This window comes from Rhinolophus sinicus, chromosome 18, assembly GCF_057876585.1.
Source record: "Rhinolophus sinicus isolate RSI-liver-muscle chromosome 18, RSI-T2T, whole genome shotgun sequence".
NCBI lineage: Eukaryota > Metazoa > Chordata > Mammalia > Chiroptera > Rhinolophidae > Rhinolophus > Rhinolophus sinicus.
This window is the reverse complement of record NC_142518.1, coordinates 51,403,665-51,431,652: the sequence shown is the minus strand read 5'-3', so window position 1 is coordinate 51,431,652 and position 27,988 is coordinate 51,403,665. Positions and strand designations below refer to the sequence as shown.

The 27,988-nt window shown below is 34.0% G+C and overlaps 1 protein-coding gene across 6 annotated transcripts; it reads right to left on the bottom strand.

Moving 5' to 3' along the window:
• Positions 1–261: 261 nt before the first annotated feature.
• Positions 262–25,762, bottom strand: ZNF711 (ZFX family zinc finger ZNF711). Of its 6 annotated transcripts, none has more exons than XM_019717435.3 (11): positions 25,591–25,762; positions 23,742–23,861; positions 22,570–22,829; positions 22,104–22,208; positions 14,911–15,474; positions 9,107–9,262; positions 8,306–8,440; positions 5,803–5,940; positions 4,888–4,935; positions 3,475–3,618; positions 262–2,960 (listed from the first exon to the last, which is right to left on the bottom strand). In XM_019717435.3, exons 4-11 carry the CDS (start codon positions 22,180–22,182, stop codon positions 1,783–1,785), a joined length of 2,442 nt encoding a protein of 813 aa, XP_019572994.1. In that variant the 5' UTR covers positions 22,183–22,208; positions 22,570–22,829; positions 23,742–23,861; positions 25,591–25,762; the 3' UTR covers positions 262–1,782. The 6 variants fall into 6 exon arrangements, with proteins under 6 accessions (XP_019572994.1, XP_019572993.1, XP_088650834.1 ...); XM_019717434.3 differs by having other exon boundaries at positions 22,575–22,829; XM_088794708.1 differs by lacking the exon at positions 22,570–22,829.
• Positions 25,763–27,988: the final 2,226 nt, after the last annotated feature.

Here is a 27,988-nt window from a genome sequence, read left to right as displayed (position 1 = left end):
TCTATAATACTAAATATCAGGTTTTAAGATGGGCACCTTTATAGCATTGTCACAGTTTTAGCGAAAACTTACATTTTTGAGGAATAATCATGCTATAGTCATTATATAATTGTTTAAATTCCCAGCTCATGTTGTTAGTGCACAAAATTCTATAACACGTTAAACTGTGGCAAAATTGCCTAAGAGCAATTTTACGTGAAGTCTTTTAATAAAGCATGAACATTACAGCAAAACTTTAAATAAATTCATAATACCTTGAAGTGCAATAAATGCTTTTTATTGTATGCTCATTTCAATGAGTAACATTTAGAAATAATAATCCCACGTGACAGTGACAATCTTATTTTACAGCGTGTACATCATTTACAGCCACATAACACACAATTTTAGATTTTCCAAATTTAATATTCTGAATTTAAGAAAGATAAAAAATTTCTTCTCAAGGAATTGATTCTTATCTGGTGCAAAAACAGAAAGGTGAACATTAGTCGAAACACAAAGCCACAATATAGCATGAAGTAAAATTACATTTTAATTATGTTGAACAGCTGAGTGTAAACATGAAGCAACTAAAACTTAAAAGTACACATCATATGCATTACATTTATGAACAGGATTTTCATTAAATTTCCCTAAACCAGCTTTTTATATTAAGCGCCATTTTGATTTGCTGCATGCTAACACAAAGCGTTGTTAAAGGGATGCATATTTTAAATTTATACACTGTAAACTGAATATCCACCTCCGAACTCTATTGGCAGCCTAGTGTTTTGTTAAATACTGCATAAATACTGCCTCATATTGAAAACACATGTTAATAATATGGTATATAGATTTTAAAAATCAAAATTTTCAATAATGGCATAAAATTGCACCTTTAAACATTAGAGCAAGTAAGACTAGAACCATCGTACTTGCTAAGACTGTCCTAAAAAAACCAAAACCCTCTAAACATTATAATATTTAAAACTGTGTTCTCTCAACTTAATCGTTAGATCATTAAGAAATATAGTGCTAACTTTGTTTGCAACACTACTGTTGCATCCGTTTTAGAAATCCGTATTTGACTCAAATATACTTTTGTCATATAAGCTACACTGAACAACAATCAACTCGAACATCAGAAAAAGGGGAACTTTAATTCTTAGACTCCACCTTAAGACGTCAGCACAGAATGCTGTATTTCAAACATCCTGTCCTGCGATAAAATCTTAGCAGCTCTGAAATTGTTAGTAGTATTAAATTAATCTAAACTGTTTTCCAGTGAAATTTATTTTAATGAATACACAAACTTTTGTCATTTCTGGAATTCAATTTCCAGGTACCATATAAAAGGCTCAATGACTAAATGACTGATGGATGACTGCATTTTATTAACCACCCCATATTTAAAATGCATAAAAGTGAGGCTTGCTTGCCATTAGCATAAAAAATTGCCTAATCTCCTCAATTATGTATGATCTTTTCAGAATCATGTTTCTAGTATGATCAGCCAAATAAATTCACTGTCTTTGCTCTTCCCCTCTGTAGTTTAATTATGCATATAATCCTATTAACTAGACAATAAGTTTTTCTGCAACCATTCTCTAGTGCTTCTTAAATTCTTTAATTTTCAAAGGGCGATGAGATCTCGTCAATTTATATATCTCAAGATCTTTACTACAAAGAATGTAAAGTTATGATTTAACATCAAGCTTTGTAACCAGATGAAATAGTTTATGAAATTTTCCTCCCATGTAGCATATCGTCTTTTCCAAATAGCTTTTCTTTATATTCATCTTATTACATAAGAGCCTCCTTGTGGTGCCTCATAATATGCTGATTTTTTTCTGATGGTCTTCGGAATCCCTTCTTGCAAAATTCACACCTGTGTGGATAGTCTTTTGTATGTATTGATATCACATGTCGTTTAAAGCCAGATGCATCTGTAGTACTGTATTCACAATACTCACATTGGTAAATCTTCCTTCCAGTGTGGGTCTTCATATGCTTTTTGAGCTCATTTTGTTGTCTGAACCCTCTCTTGCACCTTTTACACTTCAATGACTGATCCTTAGTATGAACTGAAAGGATATGACCACTAAGAATAAATGGATCTGACGTTTTAAAGTCACAGTGCCTACACTGATGAATCTTCCTACCCTTATGGATATCACTATGCTTTTTGAGCTCAGAAGGACGATGGAAACCTTTGTCACAAACCTCACATTTGTGAGGAAAATCCTTAGTGTGGACAGATATGATGTGCCGCTTAAGGTCACTTGAGTTGGTGCTCTTATGGTCACAATGAGGACACTGGTGTGTCTTATGTCCTTGAAACAAATCCAGATGGCGTTGAAGCTCCCTCTCATCACCAAATGCTTGGGGACAATGCTCACATTTATATGGTAAATTGTTACCATGCTTAGACTTAATGTGAGTTTTCAGATTTGATTGATCTGCACACCTGAAAACACAATACTGACACTGATATGGCTTCTCACCAGTATGGGTTCTCATATGTTTCTTAAGTTCAGAAGGATGTCGAAAGCCCTTCCCACACTCAACACAAACATGAGGAAAATTCTTGCTGTGAACAGCCAGCAAATGTCTGTTTAATAGTCCTTGTTCTGCAGTTTCATAGTCACAGTATTTGCACTTGTGCATCTTCGGCTCCTTGTCTCTTAATATAAGTTTATTTGAACTCAGTGGACTAGCCTCTCTGTATCTTCGTGTGTATTCTGTAAATTCATGGGTTTTGTCAACTTTGTTTATGAGCTTATGGCTTTCTAAGTGGTTATGGAAACTCACTTTCTTGTTAGTTGTAAAGTCACAATCTGTACATTGGTATTTTTTTCTCATCAAATGATCAGGATGATTCTTCATGTGTCTTTTTAAGAATCCCCTGGATTTAAACTTTTTTGTGCAAATATGGCAAGGGTACACTGTCAGGGGCTGTCCATCAGGGCCTATTATAACAGCTAGATTAAAAAAAAATAAGGAAATTGTGTCATTTGGCCAGACTTTTAAAGGATTTTACAACAAAAGCACTAAAATTAGCTGACACTCAGTGTGAGAACTATACTAGTGGAATAAAATCTTACATGATAAAACTTACATTAAGAGCAATTTATGATAAAGTAGCTCTCTAAAAAGTAATGAGCAGCACTCTACTATAGACTACTACAGTACTCACTTGCCAAAATGCTATATTGCATGTAGTTTGTAAACTCGAAAAAGGCACCCTTTATTGTTAAACCAACCTGAAAATTCTCCCTGAAAACATCATTTGGGTAGGGTAAAGAGCAAACAAGCATAATTTTATTAAGTACCAGTCAAGCAGATTAAAAAAACCCAATTATTTAGATCAAACACAAATAGGTACATGGGAGTAGAGCTACACTACAAACAACTGACTTTGTTCTTTGGTCACCAAAAATACTTCCACATTTCAAATCATTATACTATCCCTAAAGAAAAGTATTAGTATTTTACCTGTTTGCCACTGCCTCGTTTCACCCCTTCTCCTCTTCTTGGCTTTTTGTTTAAGTACTTTATTCGTATTAATGCTATCACAAATCTGAAGGTACTGTGCTGCTGTACTACTTCTGTTTTCTAATGCTGAATCCAAAGTATTTCCTGAAATAAAAAAAATCAATACACGATTAAACTACATATGTTCATACATTTTTGTTTTTTGTTAGATGAATTACTAGAGATGACATGGCATCAAGTTGCCATTGTGATACTAAATTTCACACTGTGGGAGTAAATTTCACAAAGTATACCCCTCTTCTCTTCTCTCTCTTTTACACTCTTACATACACACACGTGAATAAACAAACACTTTAAAAAGGATATCATATGAAATTAACTTTAAAATATCCCAATTTATTCATCCTAAAGAAATTAACTGATATGGTGAATGTAGCATAAAAAACTGAAATTTGTGACCCTAAACAGGATTTTGGCATCAGATCAACTTCTCACCAATGAAGACTGATGAAGTTAAAGAGATTTAGCAAAGAAATACATGTGTCAGTGAATCAACATAGTCATGGTGACTATGTGTAATACATAACAAACAACAGATCTCTTGCTTTAGAATAGTTTACTTAATGTAAAAAGTATTAAGACTGATTTTAAGGGTTAAGATAGATGTGGCAGGCAGTTAACCATAATTTCAATGGGATCAGTGGATACAGAATAAAGAACTCAATAAACTCTCAATTCTCACAAATCTGCTGTTATGCAATTTAGTTTAAAATTGTAGACCTACAAAACTGTCTAGGTTATATGCTGTGATATCTGACTCTCATCAATTCCTTTGAAATCTACATTTAAATTTAGAGTCAAACACCTCCTAAGGGTAGAAATGGAACAGTCAGATACTTTATCATGAGAAAAAGTCTCCTTGTTTAAGAAAATAAAAAGAACTATCAACCATGGAATAACACTATATGGAGTGTATTAAAACTAAAAAACAGAGAAAAGAAAAAGCTGACACATGGGTTTTATGTAACAGTTACATAAATCTACTGTGTGCCATAAAAAAATAAGAAAACAGTTCTGCCCCAAGGAAGACATTAACAAGTAGTTGATATCATGGACAATTTTTACATGTCTGTCAATATAATGTCTATTTTATAATTTTTTTACATAGCAGCCTTTTATGGTCCTTGTGGTAAAGTAAGTTGCATGATATTTTTATCTTGAAGTAAATCTAAAATGAACTGCATTAACAGAATAACACACATTATGCTGTACAGATTAATCAATTCCCAAAACACGCAAGTTCCTATGTAACTAATTAGATAAGATATGACCACAAACTAATAACACTTCATTTACCAAGCAGAATACAAAACTGGCTATTAAACTTACATCTCACATGTAATACTCTCTTACCTGATGCTTGACAATCATCATACCTTCGTGAAACTCTTCTTTCATCTCCTAAAAAAAAAGACTAATTAAAAACTGATATATCGAGTATATTAGCAGATCACACCTTAATCTACAAAACCTTACTTTGACCAACGTTCCTTAGATAAAAATTTTTTTCTTGTTGAGTTCTTCCACTCCCATAGAGTAGATAATTTCAATTTCACACACTGAAAATAAGGGCTGCTGTCAGCATCCTTGGAACTGTTAACATCTAGAACCATCTTACTTTCTAAATAAAAACTGGGTGGCTATTTCTGCAGAGTATCCTCAAAATTGAAGATTCTCAATAAATGACTGTTGAATGAATGAGCCTTTAGAAAAACCAAGTTAAGATAAATTAATGTATTTGAACACCAACATTTTTCAAAGTAAAGAGTATACCTGGATCATCGTGTAAATTAAGTAGGAATGAGATAAAATAAAAAAGAAAAGAATAACTTGATAAATTTACCTTCCATTACGTACTTTCTAGAAGAGCACACCTGGATTTCTGGTCCTTTGCAAAAACCCCAAAATCTTATTATTTGTGGTGTTAGTACATGAAATAAGTTTTTCCAAAAGGGGGGAGGGGATCGATTTTCAAAGGATAGTCCTATTTTAGAAAAATAAAACTTTTTATGGCACTCACTTATACAGGTAGGATTTAAAATAAATCCTACTTGAAAAACAATGCATTAAGCAAGGTTCATTTTAAATAACACAAGATATGTGGTAGGAAAGTCAAGTATGTAATTAGAGATGAATCAGTCCACAGCAAAACATTTATAATATTAGCCAACTCATGGGGGCCTTAGCACAGCATATTTAATGACCTAAAAAGGCTGATCAAATAGATATGTTATGTACTTATCAGGTGAAAAAATGCCAGTGTCCTACCATATGCCGCAGCCCAGACAACAGGGACAATTGTTTTATTAACATCAGAGTCCTCAAGCTGAGTCTCAGGGAGAGAAGTTCCTTCCTCTTCCCCTACAATGACTTCCATGTAAACTTCATCTGCTATTTCAGCGCAACCTAAATTTTAGAAATAATTGCTTGTTTATAACCCTAAATATTTAATAAATGGGTAAAAATTTCCAAACAATTTAAATCTTTCAACTTTCAAGATTTCAATTTGGTTAATTTAAAAATTACATTAGGCACTTTGGAAGCTAGTGCCACTAGGAGACAATCATTTATCAAAACTATTTTTCTCCTCTTAGAACCTAGTATTATAGAAATGACTTTTAGATTACATAAAACATGTGCGCTTGAAATATGTTGACTGACTTTACAGTTCACTGGGCATTACAAATTTATAAAAAGGGTTGTATTCCATGATTCTGACTGATGATAATTCTTTGGAACTCAGAAAACATTTCCCATAGAATCAATACTAGAAAAGTAGTCTACTCTATCCCACATACTGTAATTTAAATGCAGTACTGTATATGCAATGAAAAATAGTAAAAAATACTAGTAACTGAAAAAATTTTAAATAAAAATCATTAAAATTATATATATATATATATATATATATATATATATATATATATATATATATATATATCATATTATATTATATATATAATGCTGGTGCTCAAGAACATGTAGACAGATGAGGCAGGATTTTCTGAGACCCTACTGAGGAAAAAGCATTGAGACTCATTTTTTTTTTTTTTTTTTTCAGTTTCAGGTGAGACTCATTTTTAAAAATACAGTATTGATGTAAAAAAATTTAAGCCTGGAGCGGGGGTGTCCAAACTTTTTTCAATGTTTTTTACCAAGGGCCATATGCGGTAAAATACACAAACAGCTGGGCCACTCACTCGAGGTGAAGTACGTATTGCCTCACCTGGTTTATTTAAGTAAACTAAATATATTTTTGGAATTTGCTGCAGGCCAATTAACAATGGATTGCGGACCGCAGTTGGCTCGCAGGCCGCAGTTTTGACACCCCTGGTCTAGAGGGTCACTTAGTATATTTCATGTGAAATAATCCACTTAGATTTAACCTGCTAAATAGTAAATTGGCTTAGATTTATGCTTTTCCTTTGATTCACATACTGGAATCTTCTATCCACTATAGAAGAAATGTGGGGAAAATGTCGGGAAAAAAGTGCTCCTCTTTTAAGTTTCTGTTCTTTCCATTAACCAAAAAGAGACACGGGTCTAAGTTTTCCACATCCCCATGGAATTCTGGAATCAGCTAACCTAAGTTTCAATCTCCCACCTTCTATTGTACCCCTTTACTGACCAATGACTATAAATAAATAAATAAATAAATAAGTAAATAAACAAACAAATACATAAATCATAGAATTTAGAGATCAAATAGAAATTGTTTCATTTAACTCTTTACCTCTTCAACCAAATCCTCTAGACTCACTCATTTTGATATTTTCAGGTGTGGCATATTATTCATGTTTGGGATTGCAATTCAGCTCCCCATGGCTTCTAAGGGAAGGAAATTTGAGGAGTAGGGATCAGAATGCAGTACAGGTAAAACTGAGAACTGTCCAGGTAATGCACTGAAGTGGAGGCTCTTACCCTTCTAGGGCAAAACAAAGTAGTTTTTTGTCTCAGCATGGCAAGAAAACAGAAGAAGCCTTAGGGTAGGGCTGCATTCCTACATAGAGGTGAAGAGAAAGTAGGCAGAGAATAAAATGTCTTCATAAGGAAATGGTAGGAAAGGAAATCTGAGGATCTCTTTCCACTCTGTGGAATTCAGCCTCAAGAAGCCTTAAGCAGCAACTACTTGGAGACCATCAAAGGCATAATAAGTATAGACTTTGGCAGCTTATCTTGGAATACTTACTCAACTAATCCCTCAGGGACAGAAGGAGCACAACCAGTTAGCCCTTCCCCTGCTAAATCCAGAGAGAGGCCAACAGTGCTCACTGCCATGTGTAAAGAACTCTGGCGGTAGAATTAGACAGATAAGAGTTCAAATCCTACCTTCTTCCCTTCATATTGGAATGATGTTAGGCAATTACTAAATTCCCTGAGCATTTTTCCCTTGCATAAAACAGAGATAATACCACCTACCTCAGAGATGAGTTGTGAGAATTAAATGAGATAATATACATGCAACATACATACTAACACAAAGTAGCTTCTCTGTATCTTTGTGGGCTGTACTGAGGTCAGCAACCACGTTGCTCATGTCTGTATCACTAGCATCTAAGACAAAGCATTTCATGTTTGCCAATTTCAACAATACATTTATGCATGAATGGTCAAAAAGACCCTTCCCTTTTAAATTAATTGCTGCAAAGGGTCAGGCTTATTTTAGTGAACTTGATTCCTACATAGTGCTTGTATCTCTGAGATTGCTTTATTCAAAAAAAACAAAACATGATGATTACTGATAAGTCACTACAGTGCCCTTTTCTCTTACTGATATCATCATCTTGAGAAGAATCTTTAACTGCCATGTAAACCATCTTCTCCCGCTGCATTCGGCTCTGGTCAAGCACTCCAGCTACAGAATGTCCATTGGTGTACTCACTCTCTGTGACAATTTCTGTTCCGCCTTAAAAATTAAAACACATATCAAAATAGAAAAGTATCATGGAACAATTTCCTAAATTAATAAGGAAGATATACAAGAAATATTTTCCTTTAGAAAAATATTTCCCCAATATAAATATCTGTCAAGAGAATTTTCTTATAAATTACACATTAACTTTTCAGTCACCACTAAGAAATAACAGATCATATTTATATGCCAAGCACTATAAGTTTTTTACATTTTTCACCCATTTAATCCTCACAATAGCCCTAATGAGGTAGTTACTATTCTTGTGGCCATTTTATGGATAAGAAACCTGAGGCAGAAGGTTATGTAACTCCCCAAAAGTCACTCAGCTAAATCGCAGAACTAAGATTAAAATCCAAGCACCCTGCCTCTAGCCTGCCTAAAATAGTCATTATTTCCTACTCTGAACCAAATCCTCTCCACTCATTTGTTTTGATATTTCAACTGTAATATTCTACTCATGTCTGAAAGAAATCTAAGAATGACATATTCTGCATTACTGCTTTATATTCATATACAACTTTTTAATATTCCATCCTCAAAGAAACCTATAAAAATCTGCACTTTGAAGACAATTTTAGAATAGTTGCCAGGAAAGTAAAGAGTAAAGAGTAAGTTCTAATTCCTATTATAGGAGTAAACTAACATTAGTCTTTGTACCTATTTCAACATCATCTTCAGCCTCAGCTTTAAATATATACACTTTTATTACTTCTGAACCAAATCCATCTTCTTTAACATCTTCTTGTGAACCATCACTGCCGATTTTTAACGGTGTATTCCCCATATGCTCTAATTTCTCCCCAACATCATCCACTGTAAAATATAAAAAGGAAACTATTTCAGTCAAAAAGTACCATTGAAATTTAGTGGGTGTTAAGCATAAGTGCAACATGAAATAAAGTGTTAATCACAGACCCACTATATTCACTTAATGACCTACTATGCCACCAGTAAGAGTGGTGTGTTTCATGAAAAAACAGTGTATAAGATCACATATACTACACAATCACAATTACATAAAAAACCTATTCACAGATTTCAATTTATATATATGAAATATTTAATAACCATACAATTTTAATTAAAATGGTTTGGGAAAAGATTAAATAATCTTCTATCACGTTCAACATGTTAAGTCAAATCCTAACACCAAAATTAATAACAGAAAAATTAAAAACATAAAATACATAGTACTCATAAAATAAGCTCACAGAAACAATTCCCAACTTAAATAGCAATATTTCTAAAACCAATCAACATGTGAAATCTAGGATTGAAAAAAGAGAAAACAGAAAACAACTGAATGGTTTTATTAAAAGGACTTTTCAGAAATAATTATAAAAATAAAATCTTAGTAAATACTTTTAATTTCTGTTGAGTCAACAGAAGACAACTTCAAACGAAATTTTGTATACTTCTAGATTTACTGACATACACTTTACTTCAAAATCATAAACAAAAGCAACAATATTTGAGATTAGTTACATTGTATATATACTTTAAAAAGTTGATTCTCTGCTACAGTGTTTAATATCTTTCAGTTTCGCATGAATACTATGCACAAACTATGCAATGAATACATATTAATAAACTTTCTTTTGGACCATAAATACTAAATACTGTATTTCCCTAAATATTACATGCTTACCATTTTTTTATTTCAATGCTCGTCCACCCAAAAAACTGAAATGTAATCTAAATTGAAAAATCTGTATATCATAGTATGATGTGTGTATGTGTGTGTGTGTGTGTGTGTGTGTGTGTATGTGTGTATATATATATATATATATATATATATATATATCATAGCATGATATATGAAAAAAATCCTGGCCTCTGACTACATCTAAAAAATTCCAGAACTAATGAAAACAAAATTAGAAGTTATTAACTCAGTACTCTTAAAATATGAATTTCAGTTAGATCTAAATGGGTCAAAGTCTAGATTTTCCCTACCTGTTTCAAATTTAATATAGCTTTTCAAAAATATTCCTTTGGCCTTTCAAAATGGTGAAAACAAATTTCAGAAATTCATTTTACAATGTATAGCTATTTTAACTTTATGATTAAATATAAATGATTTCATACTATTTAAGAATTCAAATAGTTTATTTGTGAAAGAAACTAAATATTTTAATTCCTTCACAGTCCCTAATTCTATTACTGCATTTTTGGCAAATATTTTTCAGGCAATGGAACAGATTAAAATAAAAGAACAAAAGATGATGAAATATCCGTTATTACTGATTTAATAGATTCTCTTCTAAAATATGTTGAATAAAACAAGATCATAGAAAAAATTAAAAGAGGCAAGTTAAGTCTTTAGTAAAAAAACTACTTTCTCATTCTTGAAAATGAAGACAAGATACACAGAAGCCTCAAAAAGTGTTCAAAATATGAATTTCTTAATTTGGAATAAGTTATAGTAAATTAATGAATAAAAATACACTCGTGATAGATAGAACTTTATTTGTACTTGAATGGTTTAAAGTGATCCCAGTTCCTTCTGGGATAAACTGAATTAAAACTATAATTCACAAAATTAAAACTCATGAAATAAAATACACATTTTTTGTCATTTTCAATAGTTTGTGTCATAATTTTCACGTTAAGTATTGAAATTACTGTTGCTACTCTGATTCCATTTATACATTTTTTAAGGTCCATAATTGAATGTATCCATTATTTTCTACTTAGATTCCTCAGAATGAACAATTTTGAAATGTACTGTGTAACTAAACTTGTTTTGTGTTTTAAGTTCGTAGAAGGCAACAATGTTATTAAAGATGTTAGACTGCAATTTCAATAGACAAGCCATCAACATCAAAATGTATTCTATTTCTGGGCAGCCAGATGGTTCAGTTGGTTAGAGCTCAAGCTCTTAGCAACAAGGTTGCCGGTTCAATTCCCACATGGGATGGTGGTTTGCGCTCCCTGCAACTAAGATTGAAAATGGTGACTGGACTTGGAGCTGAGCTGTGCCCTCCACAACTAGATTGAAGGGCAACAACTTGGAGCTAATGGGCCCTGAAAAAACACACTTTTCCCCAATATTCCCCAATTAAAAAAAAAAGATTTATTCTATATCCTTTGTTACAGGAAGTTCAAGGTTAACAAAGACCTAATAGGCAAGCAACTAACTTTAGAAATAGATCCTCAAAAATGTTCTTAACGCAGATAATATTCAAAATACCCCAAATTCAAACTTAACCTTTTTGTTCATTGTAAAGCTTGCAATATTCAAGTCCCAGTGTTGTTTCTCAACCCATATGCCATTTTAACCCAGTAATGAGCTAGTGGTATTATATACACCACAGAATTCTATTGGCGCTAAATAGATAGGGTTATCCTATATTACCGTTTATTTCCAAGTTACTTAGTTAGCACAAGTGGGAGAGTCTAACCATCTTCAAAGATAAAGAATTTGTGACGTTTCACCTGAAAGCGGAAAAAACTCAAACGCATCTCAGATACTGAGAGAAGACAAACTCTCCATCTCCTAAAATTCAGCTACTGACAAGATTTCCTTATAGCATTATCCAGAGATTCAGGAACAAATTAAACTCTTTGGTAATAAAGTGATCTAAAATTAAGACATTATATTTATTATAAATAGTTATAAGAAGGCAAAGGTCTGTTTTAAGTCCTCAACTTTATCTCTTAGATATTTTGAAAATCTCTATTTTTGGGAAAAACAGAAAAGGACTTTTTAAACTAACATTGAATCCTTTCAGGGCCATTTATTCTCTAACTCCTGAAAGATTCAATGGCCAACAGAAACCAAGAGGTACGGAATATGAAATAAAGATTAAGAGATAGAAAAAAAAACTAAATCAAAATAGAATATATGAAAATTGTAAGAAAGAGTATCCAGTCCCAATTTGAATATTATATTCATTATTAAAATGGTCAAGGACCTGGATGGTGGGAAACTGGGTGATATAAAAAATATTTAATTTTTGTATATCCCTTTTTCCAAAAAAAAATTGCTTGTTTTAAAGAGTTTTTTTTTTTTTAAAAAAAATGCTGCTTTACTAATGCTTAAAGATTTAATTAATCCCCAGTCCAAATTCACCTTAGAATGATCCCACTGCAGTTCCAACATTATTCAAGCAATACAATGTTATTTATAATTTTCAGTCCATTAGAGTAGAAGGACAGAAATCACTTGCATTTTATATATATGGTAATATCAAGATAAATATTCTAAATTAAAATTTTCTAGAAACATTTTTAAAAGCCTTTTGCAGAATCAAATCATAGAAGATATGCTAAGGTATGATTATTCATAATACATATGATGTCTAAATTTTAGATCACTTTAATACCAAATAGCATACTGAATTTATTTTGGTACAGAAAGATTGCCAATTTTTGCTACACAATTTTATATAACCATAACCATAGTTTTTTTTTTATAATGTCAGGTTAAAATGCAAATATGTAGTTACTTTAGTAATCCCTGTCAATTTAAAAAAGGTAGCAACATTTACACTCTTTCAGTGGCTTAAATCATTCCCTTAAAACCAATGCAAATATTCACCTTTAAAAGTTCTTATAAAGGAAAAAGTTAATACACTAAACTTCAGAATCGTATTTACAAAGTAAATTAATCAGTTTTTCATTTTAAATTCACTGATACATATAACATACAATCACTTTATATATACATACACATACTCTACCTGGCAATGTACTTCCCAATTAACCATTTTTTATTTTAAAAAGAAAAGAACAAAAATAGATACACTATAAGACCCAGCAATTCTACTTCTGGGTATTTATCGAAAGAAAACAAGAACACTAATTCGAAAAGATACTGGGGGTACCAAAAAATGTATACAAGTGGACACTTTGGTCAATGTTGCTCAAGCAGTAGTTCACCATAATCAGAAGTGTCTGGACGCTGATGGTAACCACTTTGAGCACCTCTTGTAATTGCAGAAGTCAAATGTGACTTGTATTCATCTTTTGTTATTGGTACATATTGAGTATTACAATTTTAATACAGTTTTCCTTTTTTAAAATGTGTATATATTTTTTGGCACCCTCTGTATATGCACACCTATGTTCATTTCAACATTATTTACAATAGCCAAGATATGGAAGCAATTTAGGTGTCCATCAATAGATGAATGGGTAAACGGGTAAAGATGTGGTATCTATCTATCTATCTATCTATCTATCTATCTATCTATCTATCTATCTATCTACACACACACACACACACACACACACACACATATACACTGGAATATTATGCATCAATACAAAATAAAACCTTGCCATTTGTGACAATATGAATGGATCTGGAGGGTATTACGCTAAGTGAAATAAATCAGGCAAAGAAAGACAAATACCATATGGTTTCACTTAGATGTATAATCTAAAAACAAAACAAAACAAACAAACAAACAAAAAACAGACTCATAGAAACAGAGACCAGAGAGATGGTTACCAGAAGGGAGGGGGTGGGGGTATGGGTTGAAAAGGGAAATCCATAATATTGTGGTAAGTTTACACAGTCACAGATGATTACTAAAATTGATGGGGTGATCACGCTGAGTATAAAAATGTCAAATCACTATATTGTACACCTGAAACTAATATAACCAATATAAGATTGTATACCAACTCTACTTAAATTTAAAAAATGAATAAATAAAAGGATAAACATCCTCCCCATGGAAAAGTAAAGTCTTCATCTAATCTTTACTACTTCCAGCATGATCCCCTCAAATTTTGTAAAGAATAGACATACTTCTTCCTCCAGCTCCATCAATAACTTATCATTATATTTTGACTATTGTTGCTATTCAGGCAAACCCACCACTTCAAATGAGAACAAGATAGTTCTATCCTGCTCCTTCAGCTAGAGTGTCTTAAGGACATTAGCTTTCTGAAATAAACACATTAAAGTGTTTTTGTATAAAACATACAAACACATATTTAGACAAACAAAGTAAACACAGGGAGAACTGTAGAATACAATCTAGGTTTATGATCTACTTTTCAAGTATTTAATAAAAAACCTAATTACACATTTCTTAAAATATTATGCTTAAATTCCTGAGAAAAAGTAAACTGACAACTCCGATAGCTGAGATATTAAAAAGTAAGCAGTGGTTACATAAAATAAATTTGCCATTTTGAAATACTATATACATTTACCATTAAAATTTTTTGTCAGTTAATCTTCAGGTTGAACCTTAGAATATATGTATTTCTGTTCTAAGATATTAATAAATTGCATTATTTTACTTCCTTTTGTGTATGCATTTTCATTGAGTAAATTTTAAAAATGAACAAATTTAAAACAGCATCTCAACAACACAGCTTTGAAAAAAAATATTTTTTTTCAAGAAGACTACCATGACTTTTATTAAATAGAACCCCCATCCCAGAAAACCTTTCCAGGTTATATATAAATCAAATATCCCGAGTAATTATGTTTCACTTACAAGATATCATTAAGTAGTCTTCAGAAGTGCTCTTGACATCATCATCATCGTCGTCATCATCATCATCATCATCATCTTCAGTTTTAATAGTTACTGTAGAACCAGGAACACCACCAGCTGCCTGAATCACAGTTTCTGTATCTGAATTAGTTACAAGAACCTCCTCTGATACCATTGTGGGAGAGTCAACTCCTGAAACACAATCTTGGACCACATGTTCTAAATGTCCATCAGGACCAGTAACAAGGTCAGCCACAAAAACCTGCTCAGGTACTCTAACTGTTTCTGTAATTAGCTCAGAAGTCAAGATGTGGTCACCATCATCTTCCTCTAAATCTTCTTCAATGGCAACATCAGCTTCAAGTACAGCTTCAGGAACAATTACACCTTCTGTAACTACATCAGTCTCGGTGATGATATCAGGCCCATGGACAACTTCAGCTGCAAGGCCATGATCAAGAGTTATCCCATCATCTGTGACAACATCAGAAACTAATACAGCCTCAGGAACTGAAACAACAATATGGTCTCCATCGATATGTGCAGTACCAGCCATTCCAGCCACTATAATACAAACAATTATCCAAAAAAGTAAAGTTATTTTATTAATTAAAAGTACTGTATTTAATATATCAGATGACATAAAATACTTTTAAGTATGAAATAGTCCTGGCCCAAACTATTATTTTTTAAAAATCACTGACAATTCTGACAATTCTACTGCAATAAAAACCATCACCAACTACGAATTGGGGTGCAGGTGGGTGAAAACAATGTTAGTAGATTCTAAACTAAGACCTTAAAAATAATGTACTTTATTTTCAAGAATAACATAAAATTCACAGTGAGATATCACTACACACTAATTAGAACAGCTAAAATAAAAAACAATGATACCACCACAGGTTGGTGAGAATATGGAGAAAGTCGATCTCTCACACACTGATAGTGGGAGTGTAAAATGGCAGCAGCCACTGTGGAAAATCGTTTGGTAGTTTCTTACAAAACTAAACATGTATTTACCAAATGACCCAAAAACGGCACTCTAGGACATTTCCCCCAGAGTTATTAAAACATATGTTTATAAAAAAATTGTACTTGACTATTTATAACAGCTCATAGTAGCTATTATTCATAGTAGCAAAAAATTGGAAACAACCCAAAAGTCCTTCAGAGGGGAATGGATGGTTAAACCAACTCTGGCACATCCTTACCATGGAATACTACTCAACTACTCAGCAATAAAAAGGGACAAATTACCAATACATTCAACAACCTGAATGAATCTCCAAAAAATTATGCTGAGTGAAAAAAGCTAATTACCAAAGGTTACGATACTATGTAATGTATAAATGCAATCATTTATATAGCATTCTCAAAATTATAAAACTATAGAGACAGAGAATAGATTGGCAGTTGCCAAGGGTATGTGTGTGTGGGTGTGTGTGAATATACTGGAATAGCATATATATGGTAATGGAACAGTTCTGTATCCTCATTGTGGTGTTTACACAAATCTATACATGGGACACATGGGGCACAGAAGTATACACATTCACACATACAAATATATGATAAAAATTGAATGAGGTCTGTAATCTAGTTAACAGTAATGTTAATTTCCTGGTTTTTATATTGTACCACAGCTATATAAGATGTCACCATTAGAGGAAGATGAGTAAAGAATGCATGGTACCCTATGCACCATTTTTTTCACTTCCTGTGAGTCTATTATTTCAAAAATTAAAATTAAAATAAAAAGCACACATGAACATGAGAGTGCTAATATGTTAAATTAAGTGAGTTAACAAAATGACAATCTTAATACATTATAAAATATGTATCATTAGTATAAACCTCTGGATTTCTTTAACTTAAGAATTACTACATTCAAAAGTAGACGGCATCTTTCAACACCTGGTTTTGGAGAAAAGAACAAACTCATTTTAGACAAAGATCTGGCTTGATTAAAAAAATCATACATATGGACTCTAAATTGTATTAAATTCTAAATTAGTAAATCTGCAGAACAAAGCTTTAAATGTTTTTCTTGAGCACCATGGTGAACACCAACTCCTACTTCCCTTGTAAATATTTTGAGTATAAAATCTCTTCATGAGGAACTGTTAAATTCTGCCTCCCTGAGGTAGTACAGTGAACAACTTAATAGTTTGTGGACCAGGTTATAATAAAATTATCTACATTAAATAATGCAGTACAAAGCCTTTTCCACATAGTGATCACTTTCTATAAAGTAATACCTGAAAGAATGCCATTTGCTATAGAGTGTTCACTATTATTAACCAATTCATTATGGAAGCTAATTAACAAGTTATGATGTAGACCAGTGGACACTGTGAATACACAAACCCATCAAAAAATAAAGTGAGAAGGGAAAGCTGCCTTTCAGTATCATCTTCCTTTCAACCCTTCTATATCCTCACTACTCTCAAACTCTTACCTAAGCACCATATTACCCCAAAAGAACATGGCCTCAAACTTGAAAATCTTGTAGATAAAACAAGTGCGTATGCAATTAATACTTTCTATTCACTTATTACTCCACTGGCCATTTCAGAAGGCAAGCGGAGTTTCAAATCCAGTATTCAACCAAACTGGAAATATGGTTTTTAGCAAGGAAAAATTAAATGGTAAGCCTATAAAATTCACATTATTGGAATTATATGTATATAAACAAGAAAAGTAATGCTCTAAAATCTTTTCACAAGTCTAGTATTTCAAAAATTAAAATTGAAATAAAAAGGACATATGAACATAAAAGAGTTAAATATGGGAAATTCCATTTATTTTAGAGCATTACTGGAGGTTAGTTTGGTTCCTGAGAGTAGACACTAAGGAAGGATGGAAAGATGGTTGAGAAGATTCTAAAATGATGGAATAAGTGCTTTTCAGTTCACCTAGCCTCTACTCTTAGAATACAAAACCTTATAGGTCAAAATAAATCAGATGTAAACCAAAAAAACCTAAATATGCTTGTTTACACTGAACTAAATAATGTCAAATATCTTAGACCAAGAATTGATGAGTTCCCCACAGTGTACTGGCAGATTATTCAGACCAAGATCCAAGATGTCCACTCTGAAATTTGCTCTTTCTTTTTATCAGTTCATCTGTTAGATTCCATTGAATTTCTAAACAAAGTCACTTATTTAGCTTTACACTAAGGCACATTATTGAGCACTGACTATGCACCAAGCAACCTACTAATACTTTTACATATATTATCTTATTCAAGCCTCAGAACAACTGTATATGCATAATAAGGTGAGTTGTTATTATCCCCATTTTAATTATGAAGTAACTATGGTTTAGGGAGGTTAAATAAGCTAGCCCATGACTCAAGCTTGGAAGTGAACTCATTGTTTGACTCCAGATTGGATTTTTTTCTACTTTCCTAAAAAAGGAGAATAGAATTTACTTACTCTAGGGACTGTTTTTTAAAATATTTATAGGGTTAACCATGTGAATCACCACTAAAGGAATAGTGTAAGAGTAAAAAGACTTATCACACACTCGCTCATTTAAATTTTAAAGCATTTAAAGCAGCATTAAATGGCATTAAAATTTTATCTCACTAGGTAGCAAATTATAAACAGTAAGACAAATCATTAAAAAGTATGAAATCAATTAGATAACCAGGTAACAGTAAGAAACAAGTCATCATTTCAAGCATTTGCCATTCTACTAAAGCTATTTTATTTAAATGTGAATACCTGGAATTTCACTAGAGGGGTAGCATAAAATTTGGTATTTTTGGGGTCTGTCTTGGGTCACTATCTAAGACTGTTTTCTGTGTAAGTCCCAAAGCAACACAGGCTTTTTGCAACAATAAAATCTTAAACAACTATTACATTCAATGGCACACAATCCAAGAAGAACCATTATACTGAGACATGAGCAAGGTTATTAAATAATGTTGCAAATTTTTAAATTTCAAATATCCTTCAAAAGAAACTGGTCTAATGAATTACCGAATTAAATTCATGTTTCAGCTTCTTAATACAGTAGCCATCCCATCCCAACCAAGCATCTTATATAATTTAGAGATCCTGTGCCACATAGTATATTTACTTGATGATCTTTATCTTTGTATGCTAAACTCTATTTCACAAATATCATTAATTTATGGAATTGCAGACATCTATGTTTTCATGTTAGCAGAAATTTCAAGAGAATGCATCTAATTTTGTTTGGTTTTTTTAAATTCTTTTTTTAAGTTAAAGTTTATTGGGATGACATTGGTTAGTAAAATATCATACAAAAGATGAAAACACCTATGCATGAAATTGAGCTCGGAACTGCACATCAAAAAAATACAAAGAGTTTCTGCCTTCTAAGATTTCAGAATTTATTTACCAAGGACAAATTCCTTTACCAAGGAAACCTACTAACTTATATTTTCGGTCGATATCATCCCTAAACACAAATGAGTGAACATTACCCATATTAGACATTTCTGATCTAAATGGATATTCAGAAGAATAATTTGACCAAAAATGTAAAAACAATTCAGCTGCTATCCATTTGTCTCAATTTAAAAAAGCATAAAAATTAAATTTAAAAATAATTTTAAAAGAATGCCTCTTTTCAAAAACCAATAACTACAAAATACTACTAAGCAGCTGAATCACGAACAGCTGCATAACCAAAAAACTGTGGCTTTAAATTTTTTGTCATAAATAAGTTGATTTACTCTACTAAATTCATTTTAGAAAGGGCTTTAAATTAAGTTTGGATAGTTCTCAAACTTTTCCATTTTATTATCCACAAAAAGGCAGAAGATAGTGAATGAAAATTTTGCTTTCTATCCCATAACACATTTATGTGAGTATAACTGTATCTATATGTGTGTGTATGTGTATTCTCCCCAATTCAAATGAAAAGTATTCCAAGCAGATGGACTGTTTATCCTGTGGTTTCAGGTACACCTTGGCACATTGCCACATGCCTCCAAGGGCACTTACACTCCAGTCTAAGACACAAAGCTTTAGGTCAAACAAAAAAAGCATTCTAATGCGTTAAAAATATTTCAAGAACTCAAATGTCTGTCAACTGGTGAATAAACAAACAAAATGTAGTTTACCCATGCAGTGGAATATTATTTAGCAGTAAAAAGGAATGAAGAACTGATACATGCTACAATGTGGATGAAACTTGAAAACATTATGCTAAGTAGAAGAAGCCAGATACAAAAGACCACATGTGGTATAATTCCACTTATATGAAATGTCCAGAATAGGTAAATACATAGGAAAAAAGATTAGTGTTTGCCTAGGTCTAGGGGTGGGAGGAGGTAGGGAGTGACTACTAATGAGTACGATGAGGTTTATTTTTACAATGACAAAATGTTCTGAAATTAGGTAGCGGTGATGGTCGTACAACATTGTGACTATACCCAAAACCTCTGAATTGTATTCTTTAACACAGGTGAATTATATGGTATATTAATTATACCTCAGTAAAAACAAATAAGAAAAAAAGTATTTACATAAAAATATTTCAATATGCATGTTCCACTTCCCTAGCAGCTAAAAAGAAATAAGGTACTAGATGTAATAAGGGAACTAATTAAACTTCAAAACATTGAGGAGGAACAATGAAAAGGATGGTAAGAGGAATACCTAATAAATATTCACCAGCACCAATCAGATATTTTTTTTAATCTTTGAAAGGAATCACGTTTTACTTGCTAACAGGCAACTTCTGGAATGAAGGGGGGGTCTGGCACTTACCAAATTTTAGAGTAGGTACCATTTTGTATTAAGTGGAGAAAATACTGCATTTTTTCCATTTCAAAAACATATTTTTAAAGGTAAACAATTAAAGTTGACATTTCAACCAAAACTTATTTAACATATTGAAGTTCAAGTGTTCACAAGTATTTTTAAAAATCTATCTATAGGAAAGAATTCACAAAATTATTTGTGAAATCTTACTCTTCAGCCCTTTGTCCTTCTAGATTTTATTCCTGTAATTGTTTTCCCCAAAAATCACTTCAAGTCATCCATAATCAACACAACTCAGTTCTGACTCTTAGCAGAATAAATCCATGATTCTTTTCTATTTCATCAATTAACTAGTCATCTTGATTGCCACTACATTCAATCTTCAACTACACACCGCACCTTTATTCATCAGGCAGAAATGTCAAGGAATCAAAGAATTGGAGAGGGCCTTAAATGTTATCTAGTCCAACCCCCTCATAAAAGTGAATTAAGTAATCTGCCCAAGTTTACACAGACAGTGAATACACTGCCAAGACCAGAATACAGGTTTTCTGACTCTCATTACTATGGGCTTTATAACAGGGGACAAAATTACATATTCAAGCATATTATCTGAAAACAGTAGTAGCATCTTCTTAGTTGAGCAAAGAATTGTCATCCTTAATTTTATCTTTGACAATTCCATAATACCTCATCTTTTCTGTTTACTTTTCATCCCAATTTATCATTTGTCTTTTGTATTCTTATAACTTTCAGTCTAATCTTTTCTTCAATTCTTAACACCCTATTCCTGCCTTGTACTTCAGATACTTCTATCTCTTCTATAATTCAGACTGACCCTGCCCAAACTCAGTTTCTTTGTGGATTGTCAATGGAGTCTTAGCATCTTCATCAAAATGATTACTGTTAAGAGGCTCCAGAAAAATAGCCACAAAAGTAGGAAATCTTTTCTAAAACAAACAAACAAAAAAAAGGTAATGCTATCAGTAACAACTTTCTGAGAATACAGTATCAGAATATAATTAATCACCTAGTACATAACTTTCCTATATCATTATATAAGCATTTAACTTTTAAAAATTACTGAATTACTTTTTTCCAGCTTTATTAACAATTTAACTTAAAATGTATTTTAGAAAGCTAATTTAATAGTTCCTATGTGTGAGAACTGATAGTTATTTATGCAAACTGAATTTTACATTTCTAATGATATATTACCATTATATTCCAAGTTTTCTTACTTCAACCTTCCCACAAAATTTTAAGAATGATTTTAAGTAGACTATGGACATACAGCTTTAAGGAAATAAGCCCTACAAATGTATTTTCCTAACAAAAAAACAAGTTTTCATTGTAACTCTCCCCTTCCTCAAAGTAGTTTTTATATTTAGTTTGTTCTGACTTTTAAACAAGAAAGAAAAAAATACAACAAAGAAAATGCTTTACCAAAATCCTGCATAATCATGGTATGGGCCATTCTAGAGTCTGATGTGTGCAATCCAAGACTTCCTCCAACTGAATCCATACTTAGCAAAGTTCATTCACAAATCTCTGTAAAAGAAATGGTTTTTAAAATAGTTTAAATACATTTAGGCTGGTCAGCTGTTTGAGAAAAATAATGCAATTGAAAATATGCCTCTCAACCAGGTATGCAAATCTCATTACAAAGGAAAACAAAACCAACAAAAACCTTGATTAGATGTTTTATGTGACAACCATAAATAAAAGAAAGGCCAAGCGGAAGTAAACCGAAGATAATGGAGAGTAAGACACAGTAAGGGTGATGAGCCACAGAGAAGTGATAGAAGCAAGCAAAAGAACGAAACTGGAGTGCTGAGGTTTCAGTTAAAATATAGGTAATAAAAGCAAAAGAAAAAGAACAAGATGACAACAGACAATAGTTGGGATATACATTACTAGAAGACTCAGGTGTCTAGTATTAGTGAATTTCATCCAGTGGCTCTCATCCATTTCTTCCAGACCCAGATCAGCCCTGCAGCGGAGCTCTGCAGATAAACCTGTGTTTCACCTCTGGCTCCCGGGATTCTACTAATAATGTAAAATGTTCTATCCCAGTTTCCCTGGAGTTCTTTGAGTCAGTAAGGACTTCCGAGCTCACGCTACTACATTCTCTTGTCTTAGTTTTGAGGATTCATGAAACATGACTGCTTCCTAAATATGGTAGAGATAAAATCAATCACATACCAACATTTAGCAAATTGTTTCTTTTAGAATATGGTTTACTTATAATTGTAACACGGACTTTTTTTATTAATGATTAATAAAGTCATGCTAGCCTCATGCTAGTTTTGAAAGCAAGAACTCAACATATTTCATTTCAAATGACTTATCCTGTATCTAAGATCACCAGATAATATGGAACCTAAAGATGTTGTTACTCAATATATTTCTTATAGTTACACATGTGTATTTCCCGTTCAAACATAAGATTCTAAGTAAATCAACCAAAAAATCTGCCAATTTTATTAAACATTTATGTCATTTTTTAGATAGTATTTAATAAATAGGGCTTTATTGCACAAAATATCATTAATGAAAGTTTTAGAATGCTGCCATGTAAAACAACTTCATCTATCCTTAAGTATAGGAGATCACTAAGATTTTGTTTTTCTCTTGTCTTAAAGTTCTATAGGTGTACAGGAGGCAGGAGAGTCTCACAGAATAATCTATCAACATTTTAGTCATGTATATAAAAATCCTACAGCAGTAGGTGACATTTCTGTGTATCAAATGATTCAGACAAAATTATCTTATGTTTTATGGATGAGCAAAATTACAAGATTATAGAAATTCTTAGTTACATTTTATCTTTTTTCAAATGCCACATTGTTTTCTGCCTTTAAAATGAAGTCAAGAGAGTTCACAATAAACTACCTGTGTGTTCAGAGATAAATTAAAATGCCATAAGGACTTATTTTTAACATCAGCAACGGTTTGCTGTTTGAACCTTAATTAGAGTAATTGCTTTCTTTGTCACATAACTAATAGAATTATAAATGTCTTAAAAATGTTTCAAACACTTAATTTTGTTTATTAGATAAAACATTGTAATTTCTTAATCACCTTATATAGTGTCTTGGAGAAACTGTAGATTTTCTTACATATTATAAAATAAAATCTGCAGCAATTTCATTTTTATTTTTCCTTCTGAACTGCTGTTTTCTTTGGAAAAACGTTCTTTACCTATTGTAAAAACACATTCAAAATGAGATATTTTAAAACATCTTAAACCACATCTCTTACACAACTTAAGAATTTTTCTTTACATTTTTAATGTGTAGGGTGAGGTTGGGAAGGGCTCATATGCTTAAATTTGTTAATCTATTAATAAAAAGCAACCAACAGAAACAACTACCTATTACTATATAAGCAAGGTTATTACTTAGAATTTGACCGCTTGATTAAACCAAAAGCTTCTCTAAAGCACATTTTAAAAATCACTAGCAACACCGTATTTTGGAAAGTGAAAAAGAACCAACCAAGGGCAAGCTTTATCCTTGCCAAATCCGTGGAGAAAAATCTGCACCAGCCCTCAATTAAGTCTAAAAATCTGAACACATAGTGCAACTATTGTGGGAAGTATCACACTGTGAATATCAAATAAATTGTAGCATCTTTTTTCCCATATAGGAAGTTTCAATAAGACCAATAATAAATGAGGTACGAGAACAACAGTGTAAGTACTCAATAGCCAGTAGATAGCTCGGCTTCTCAGTCTTCTCAAGAGACCTTCTCACATCCTTATTGAATGGAGGTAACCACTAAGTACGCTTCAAGTAAACACCTTTCCAGCAATGCACAGGGAGCAGAAATCTTTTTCACGCGCGCGCGCAAATGTGTGCGCGCGCGCGCACACACACACACACACACACACACACAGACACACACACACACATTTTACTCTCAGCCTTCTCCTTTAAACACAGCTCACTCAGGACCCAGCTTATCGGTGATGTAAACAGGGTAAGGGATGGAAGAGAAATCTGAGGCGGCAGAGCAAGAGAATGTGAAAGTACTATTTGCAAAGATAGGAGACAAAGGAGCCCTGGCAAGTAGCAGTATTGCAGCTTTGGACGCAACACTCTTCCCGCATAAGTCTCCCATTCCCAAGATCATGCCAAGTTTCAATCATTTCGAGCAGAACGCACACACACGTGGCCTCTCATATATTACCCTTCTGACCGGATCTTAAACCGAACAAGAGAACCCTCGCTGTGGAAAAGCGGAGAGCAGAGACAAGAATACCTTTTCCCCTCCTCCCTCCTCTCACTTGGTGCAGCGGTCGGCACCGCTGCTACCCTCGCGGTACTGCCCAACCCCTAATCCTCCTCCCGCTCCCTCTGCCCCGCTACAAGGGATACGGCTGGGAACCAAAATGGTGGTGTGTTAGCGGAGGCGACACTTGCCGCACACGCCCCCCCACCCCTCGGACTGACGGCTCCCTAGCCCCTAAAATGCCCGATTCGGTGCCACCTCCTCGCAAACGCCGCCATCCCTCGCGCATTCCAAGGTTACCATTCGCGGCGGGTGGGGGCGGGGTGGGGGGGGCGCCGAAAAAGAATGCCAGGGGGACGTCGCATTCTTCACTTCACCGTTTTGTTTTCCGCCATTTTCCCGTCACCCTAAACCACCGACGGCCTCAACGACGGCTCTCGCCCCCAGGGCCTCTGGCCTACGGGAAGAAGAGGTCGGCTGAGGAGGACACACTTCCCTCAATTCCTCCAGCCACCGCCTGCGGCTGAGGACAAAAACTGTGCGCCCGAGGCGGAGGAAAAGCTTAGAGACTAGACGCCACTTCCATTGTTCCCATCGCCCTACACCACACGCTGGGTGTGAGCCTCTCCCCTCACTTGAGCGACACTGAGCGCCGCGGACCCAGGTCCATCTACTTTCTCCTCAGGAGTCTCCTTACCTGCCGCCGCCGCCGCCGCCGCCAGTTGGATTCTGACCGCGCTCCAGATTTCTGCGGGGGGCAGCAGCTGTGGATCCGTAAGGTCCTCACATTCTGGTTTCCGAGGTTCCGCAGCCCGAGCCAATCACAAGCTACTCTGCGTCTGGGAGGCGCGCCGCCTCGTCCTCCTTTATATCGCTGCTGACATGCTGAGGTTGCATTACGTCACATTACCAATGCTGCAGGGTAGGGGGCCGGAGGGGGAGCGCGCGCAGGCGCGCGCGCAGGAGATCGAGAAGCCCGCGCTAGGTTTGTGCTTAGAGACCCCGCAGACTTGCAGGGGGGGCTGCAGCGCCGGGCGAGTCCAAGTGCGCAAACCTTGATCTTGGTGCGCCCCTGAGGAGTTTCTTTGGGAAGATTTTTCTGTTTTCCAGGTTTCCCAAGGGAGAGGAAGCGGGGAAAGGGGGAAATCAATGACTGAATGGCCACTTACTGAACCTCTAATAGATGTTGCAAGACTTTAAAAAAAAATCGGTCCTACCCTCGAGGATTTGACCAGTTAAAGATGACCAGAGTGATAAGAGGTATGCCTTCCCCCAGTAAAACCTGTGTGTGTTTTGAAGTTTCCCTCCCTCCCTTCATTCCTTTTATATTTCGTAATGGTAGACAAGAAGAAAGTAAAGACTGAAGGAAGGCAAGGAAGGCATAGAAGGGAAAGGTGGACAAGGCACCTAAATGAAGTGAACACTGAGTATCTCTTAAATGTGTCACTTTCAACTTGTATTTGCACAAAATGGGAGAACAGTGAGAAATTCAGTGGTGATGGGTGGGGGAAAAGTGATCAGATGTAAATAAAAGGTTGCTTTTGCAAAGGGCCTTATACTGTATTCTGAAATTTCAGCTTTGGCGCTTTGAGCATTTGGAATGAATAGCAGTGTTTTAGCAAGGAAAGGATTGGATTCTTTAAAAATAAAGAAGGAAACTCACTACCTTTGCGTAAATAATTTGAATATTTTACAAATAAAACATGTTATTGTTCTCAATTAGCTAGACAATTTCTCCAGGTCTCTTAACTTACTATGCCACTAAAGATTTTGACAAAAATAGAGACATGATGTGAAAGCCCTAGCACAGTACCTGGCTCATAGTAGACCAGGGGTCCTCAAGCTTTGTCTGTGCAGGACCAGGTAGTAAACATTTCAGGCTTTGAGGGCTATAGGATCACTGTCACAAGTGTTCAAGTCTGCAACTGTAGCACAAAAGCAGTTATAGAATGTATGTATACAAATGAGCATGGCTGTGTTCCAGTAGAACTTTATTTATGCACACTGACATTTGAATTTTATTTCATTTTAGGGTGTTACGAAAATTCGTCTTCTTGGAATATTTTTCAACTATTTAAAAATGTAAAAGCCATTGGAAAAAATATATATATACAGGCAGCCATCCAGATTTGGCTTGTGGGCTGTACTTTTCGCACCCCTATAGGTGTTATTTATTTACACTTTTACTTTCCCTCCTACCTAGGTAAAGAAAGGTGTTTTTATGAACGTATTCCTATACATGACGTGTTTCTATATTGGATACTCTGGCAAATACTGCTTGAAAGGTCTTCTACCAGTGACAATTCCAATAGGACACTGAAGGAAGAAAGCTGAGAAAGATGTAGAGTTTTTACATCAATCACCTTTGTGAATGGTACATTGTAATAGATAATTTTTAAAACCTGAAGATCATCCTTGCTCCTCCCTCTTTTCTCCAAACATCTGGTCCATGAAAATGTCCTCAGAATTCTATTGTCTTAATATCTGTGAAATTCATCCTTATTTTCCCCCCAGTCCTAGTGTCCTTACCTGTTTAGATCTACATCCCTTGTTAACGTGGATTACTGTAACAACTTCCTACGGTAACTAGTTCTTCTGTGTCCACTTGCTCATCAAATACTGAAATCAGAAATCACCAAATCAGAAAAAATATCTCAAATCAAGGCTCCCCACTCCATTTTCACTTCAGCTGAGGAGGCTCTCAATAAACAGGACTGCGCAATAGCCTCCTGACTCATTTCTCTGCTACAAGTCTCTCTTTACTTCACTTGATTATCTTTTACAGTGTAGAGTCTATACTATCACAGAGATCACTTGCATAGCAAAACTGATTGTCTTACTCTCCTGCTTAAATATTGCTGTCAATTCCATTAGAAGTCAAGGTTGATACCCAGACAAGGACAAAAGGAGGCTTGTAGGAATCCCAGCTGGGCAACAATGTGGAAGACCATCCAACATATGTCTTTTAGATATTTGGTCAATATTTATTTAAAAGAGTACATCGGATGCTATATTAAGAGTGGCTGTTTGTGCTATCATTTTAAATAGTGTTTTTATATCTGTGCTTCAGTGTTTTTGCAGTTTCATATTAGCCC